Source organism: Netta rufina, assembly GCF_964035555.1.
Source record: "Netta rufina genome assembly, chromosome: 5".
Classification (NCBI taxonomy): Eukaryota; Metazoa; Chordata; class Aves; order Anseriformes; family Anatidae; genus Netta; species Netta rufina.
In genome coordinates, this window is record NC_140128.1 from 38,419,858 (window position 1) to 38,425,857 (window position 6,000).

At 45.1% G+C, this 6,000-nt stretch overlaps 1 protein-coding gene across 1 annotated transcript in view; it reads right to left on the reverse strand.

The window, feature by feature from the left end:
• ADCK1 (aarF domain containing kinase 1) overlaps positions 1-5,788 on the reverse strand; it is a gene marked incomplete at its 5' end in the record, with an annotated part of 76,333 nt that extends 70,545 nt beyond the window's left edge. The window contains 2 exons of the mRNA XM_084286932.1: positions 1,093-1,176; positions 5,663-5,788. Coding sequence (XP_084143058.1) covers positions 1,093-1,176; positions 5,663-5,788 — 210 coding nt within the window. The remainder of the gene's footprint in view (positions 1-1,092; positions 1,177-5,662) is intronic.
• Positions 5,789-6,000: the final 212 nt, after the last annotated feature.

The window sequence follows — 6,000 nt, forward strand, 5'->3', positions numbered from 1 at the left end:
AAACACTCGAAGACCACACTGATGGTGTTGGTTTTCTGACAGATGAATACTGAAGTCAAATGCTATTGATTTCTAACTCCGGACAAGGTCTGAACCAGCATGGCTGACACAGGCTTGGTACAGTGCATGAAATAGAGCCCAATGTTCAACCATAAGCCAGGCCCATCGCTGCTTCCAGCTTCAGAGCCCCTCCGGTCTGAGCATCCCTGGAGAGCATTACCCAATACATTACAGCCACACCAGTGGCCCAAATCCAACAAGTACTAAGACAAAGAAGGTGAAAGACCATACTTTAAAAATGTTACACAGATGTGTGCAATTCAGCACAACCTATATTTCCCAATCCAAAGAGGCCCTGAGCTGCAATAGCAGAGACACTGGCTACACTACATACACTCAAGTAAGACTCAGTGTCACTCACAGCTCAAGGTACCGTAGGGCTGCAGGACAGAGTGAAAGGTGCAGCACAGGACTGAGAGGAGCAACAGAGGTGCTTATCTTACCTCTCACTAGAAATGCTTTCTCTATTCACATCAATTAGTCACATCAAAACACAACGGAAGACAGTCTTGTAGTGCAATCTACCTTCATTTGCCCAGTTACTAATTTCTTTAACGATTTGCAAGCCTGATTCACACCCCTATTATTTTCCATCCAACACTTCTTTTACTTAAATCTCTCAGCCTTCATATTACAGCTATTATCCTACTTGCATAAGCAAGATAAGAAACCACTGCCAGACCCCTCCCAGCAGCTGACCTCCACACTACCAGTCTGGGCAGCAGGGATCCAGTAACAGAGCCCAGATGCATCTTACCCCATACACTAAGAACATCAATGTCTAAAGGGCATACGTGAGCACTGTTTGCACATGCCTGTTCTTGACAAAGTGACTTATCCATCAGGCAGTGTAGGTCTTGCCAGATTTTATTCAATATGCTGCAGTTTGGCTCTGCTTTTATCAACAGTTTAGTAGAAGGCATATTGAATTATTAGGCTGACAGCCTGATAGTTTGCATTACAGCAATGGCTTTAGCAACACACCTTTGCCTTGTGCAGTTTCTGAGGAACACAGCTCAGTGTATCACCTACCTGTGATTTAAGGGAGTCATACTCCTCTGATCCATACGGGACGCTCCGAAGGGAGGTGAGGTAGTCATAGCTGATAACTGCTGTCTGCAAATTAAACCAGGAAAAAAAAAAAAACAATAAATTGTCTGTTAAGGAGAAATGTATGTAGCTTCAGCTCCAAAGACTAGACTCTGTAGTGGAGTTTACAGTAACAGACTCATAAGAAATTAAACAAAAAAATACATTTGAATGAACATTTATGGAAAACAGTGCATTGATCTCATTGATATGCACCTCCCCCCAAAAGAATCAGCACTTGGCTCACCTATATTGTCTTCCATATGAGAAACTCAAATAACTTTTGTAATTTCTGTACAGCACCTTGCACTGTGGCTCCTATGCTCAGCCAGCCACCTGGGGTTTCCACGATAAGGTCTGCTGCCAGTAAGAGAGATCATGAAGTCCTGTTTGTGCCCTACCAGTTACCCCACACTTCATCTTTACACCTCCTGCCTGCCTAACCACACTGGTCAGCTCAGTCTGGTCAGATGGCTCAGCAGGGAACGGAGTGACTGAAGAGAAGCTCCCTGATTAGCACAAGTACTCGGGATATTCAACTTCCTGAAGGACTAGAGGGCAAAAGGGCCAGACACCCAATCACAGAGGTACAGCATGGGGATTCATCTAAAGCTTATTAGCTAAATATAGCCACAGACAATAGACATTAGATTCTTAAGTGTCCTAATGATTTCTGAAAATGGATCTTGGGTATTTCACAACTCCATCCTCTGTCGAAAGTCTCTCTCTTTTCACAGTTAGAATGCCAGCAAATGAACAACGGGATGGGATAACAGCCCCCCTTTCACTGCAAAATGCCTAGGAAGGACACAGATCAAGCACATCAAGCATAGATGAGGGATCTGCAGAGCCAGGGAGAAGATAGGATCCAGTCTGGTTTGAAACAGCATTACTGGAGCAGACACAAGGGAAACAGTCAAAAGACCAGAGAAGCTTCCACAAGGAAATCAACAGGGAATCAGCTAAAAATAGACACACTTTTTTCCATGTGGAGCTTAGGTTTCTCACGTTTCCTGTTTCCCAGATTGGAAACTGAGTACAACATTTTTTTTTTTTTCTTCTGGCTTTTCAGGCTCTCTTGCCCTTAATGATGAACTCAGGAGCTACACCGCTACGCAGACACACATTTGGAAGAAAAAAAATTCAAAGCATCTTTCCAACCTCAAAGAATAACTTTGAAGTGGAGGGACGTTCAAATCAGCCTGGCATGAATGCTTGAGTTGGTTCTCATTTTATCTCTGGCCCACGAGGGTAATTATCACCTCCAACTTGAAGAGAAGCAGCTAACAGATTGGCCTGTATTACAGAGGAAGAGGGAATTAATTTAGCGTTTGCTAATTACATCATAATCTTAAACACTAAATTAGTGTTATGATGATCCTGATAGGCAACCCTGACATTGCCAAATCCCTGCTCGTGTCTGAGATATATCCCAGCTAGAGCACGGAATATTCACTCCATGGACCCAAAACAACCTGGAGCCCCTCAAAGAAATATGGCAAATGCACAACTGCTCTGCCAGGTTCCTTTACCAGAGCACAGAAACTGGCTGAGATGTGATGCCGCCCAGTCTACTGACTTCATTCTCATACAAGACTAGCACCATAATTTATGTTAGTGTGAGGCTGAGTCTCCAAGACATAAGAAGACCTACAAGATCAACCTCCGCTTACAAATGCTAGATTACTTCAACAGATCCTGTATCCAACCTAGCATTAAGCATCCCAAAGGCTTGTGCTTCCACTTCGATTCCATTAACTCTCCACGACTCCTACAGCTATCCTTGGATCTTATCAGGTCATGGCAAAATGTTTTTTTCTGAATACTTATCTATCTACATGTAAGCAAAAGCCAGTTCCCTGAACTGAGGCTCGGGAAAGAAATTTTCTACTAGGGAACTTCATGTTTCTCAGGAAGTCCGCAAAGGACAACTGAACCAACATGCTTAAAATACAGGCACACTCAAATCTTTCTAATCAAACTCAGATGAAAACTGTCTGGAGTCTTAGTGGTCTAACTCAGGTTTCTTAACCTCAATGTGTTCTTTCTTTCAAGTTTTGCTGTGTTGTTTTTTTTTGCCCCAACACTGTAACTTATCTTACATTTTTTCATCTGACGCTGCTGAACTCAGTTCTTAAGAACTACAGCCTTCCAGTTACAGCCTCCTTTTATCTGAATACAATCCAATGATAGGGTCAAGCAACCAGTTAAGAAGCCTGGACAGGGCTAGATTGAAGGACAGACATGTTAGGTCCATGTAGATGCCACCAATATCCAAAGTTTGCTACAGAACCTCAGCTTTCATTTGCAGAAAGAGCAATCCCAAGAAGCTGAAAGCTTCTTGGAAATGAACACACTGAATTGCTCTACTGGCTTCAGCCTGTGTATGGCCCAGGAACGAGACCAGTTTGTGCTGCCAGTGCTCAGATGAGAGCTGACCCCTGCTTTTCCAGCTAGGAGCTGACCCCAAGGTAGGAAGACAGATCACTGGTTCAGCAGGACTAAAGGATCTCTCAGGACCAACCTGACCATATGCAGTCCCATGTATTAAAGCAACAGAAATTTCAAAAAGAGACAGAAAATTCTTGTTTGAAAAATACACAGACACAAGCACATGCTGCCATCAGAGCACCGGCAGCACTTCTGGCTCGTAGCCATGGGTGCAGAACCCTCAAAGGCATCAAAGAGCAGGGCCAGCAAAGTGCTTTTCAGCCCATGACTTAGGACTTCCCTGAAGGCAGGGGACACGAAAGTCAAGCACATCTTTAGATTTGGCAGCATCTAAAGCAAAGGAACACCAGGAACACTGTCTAAACATGAGGAAGGACTTCTATACTGTGTGGGTGACTGAGCACTGGCACAGACTCCCCAGAGAGGCTGTGGGGTCTCCCCTCGTTGGAGATCTTCAAAAACCACCTGGGGATGGGCCTGGGCAACCTGCTCTGGGTGGCCCTGCTTGAGCAGGAGGTTGGACCAGGTGACCTCTAGAGGTCCCTGCCAATCTCTGCCATTCTGTGATTGTCTGATGAGAATCTTCTTTCCCCTACTTTTTCTCTGGGGAAATACGCTCTCACCACCACTTGAAACACAGACCGACTGCACAGCCTCATCACTGAGTATTTCTCACTCTTTTTTGTCTTAAACAGAAGACAGCCACAAAAACAAACGAACACCGGTTTCAAGTAGATGAAGAAACATTGATCAAGCAGGCAGAACTCATGGGCAGACTGGGCAGCCCAAACACCCTGGATAACAGACTCTTCTCGAGCTGCAATAATCTGTGCTCCCTCTCTGTGCCCATGTTCACATGCAGAAAAAGGGAGAGCTGCTCCCTGCCACCACGCAGTGCTGCTTTATAGTCAGGGACAGAGCACAAAATTTAACACTTGTTTTAAGAAGGAAAGACTAAAATTCATATTTCTGCCCTCACGCTTTTCAAAATAAACATGTTTTCACAACAATTCATTGTGCAGCCTGCACATATAAATGCCATGGCATGTGAGCCAACCAGCAGAGCTTGTTTCATATTGCATCTGCTATCAGGAGCTGACTGCCTGTAAAACTCATTAATTAAGTGCTTAGAAGTCATAGAACATGCACACAGACAGAGGCTTAGCACTGGGGGTCTGTAAATGATGGAGACTGTGGCCTGAATTGACAGGTGCGTAATGCAAGTGAGGTACAGACAGACCAACATCCCCTCCTGAGTCTCTGCTCTCCTTGTTCCTGGCTGCTCATGGGTTCATCACTGAATGGCCCCCAGGAGAAGGCAACAACCTGGCTGACAGTCTCCATCCTCAGGTTTTCTGAAGCTGTGATCAACACAAGGGTGAAATAGCAATGATGCTAGGAGGGTTTATTAGGACACCTTTATTAAGGACGCGAGGATTTATTTTCTATATCTGGAAGCCAATGCAATCTCAGGAGCAGATCACCTCCCACTCTCACTTCACATTTGCTTTGAGAATGATCTACAAAGCACCTGCCCTTCTCTACCCAAATTTCTTACAACTAGGCTCTCAGGGCAATGGCAGCCATAGCACACCAATACAACAACCTCAATGCTTTAAACAAAAGGTCCCAGTGTAAAAAGTTGCATGTGCAAGTTACAAATCAAGACACGGCAGTTTGAACTACATCACTGTTAAAGGCAGCAGGAGACCCTACCACATAACTGACCCTGAAGGCTGGCTGATGGCAATGTGGGCCCAAAGCAAGCCCTTCTTCCGAAGGCCCCACCCAATCCAGGGAGACAGCAACAGTTCTCTGCAGCCCAGTATCTCTGTTTGGTTCTTTCCAAAGTGTGCAAATGACAGCTCTATTCCGTCTATGCTTTCACCCACTTTCTCCTCAGTGTGCCAACAACTTGAGGAGCCCCCTCCTGACCGTCTGACTCAGGGAGACTGCTAAATGGAAAAGGAGAGAGGGACTGCAAGGAGTCCCAAGTTTTTGTGAACTCCAATTCCCTTACCCACCTAGGAATCTTCCTGTACTTCACCTGTACGACACTTACTGTGGCAATGGCTCGGCCCACACGAACCACTCCAAAATCATTGGGGTCCAGGAACTTGTTGCCATACAGATAGATGCCAGAAGTGGCTGCTGCCAGTGAGGCAAGCTTCAAGGCCCTTCGTGCCATGACTGATGAACCCTGCCAAGACACAAAAAAGCAACACCTGAGAATGATGTAGTGAAGCCTACAGGGACCTTAGAGTTTAAGTTTTAATCACTCCTTTTCTAATTACGCATTGCTAGCACTGCTCCCAGCCAAGAGCTCATGCAATCATGCAGCAACCAAACACAAGCAATTCTGCTCTGACCCCACTGTTATTTCTAAATCAAGTGTCCACA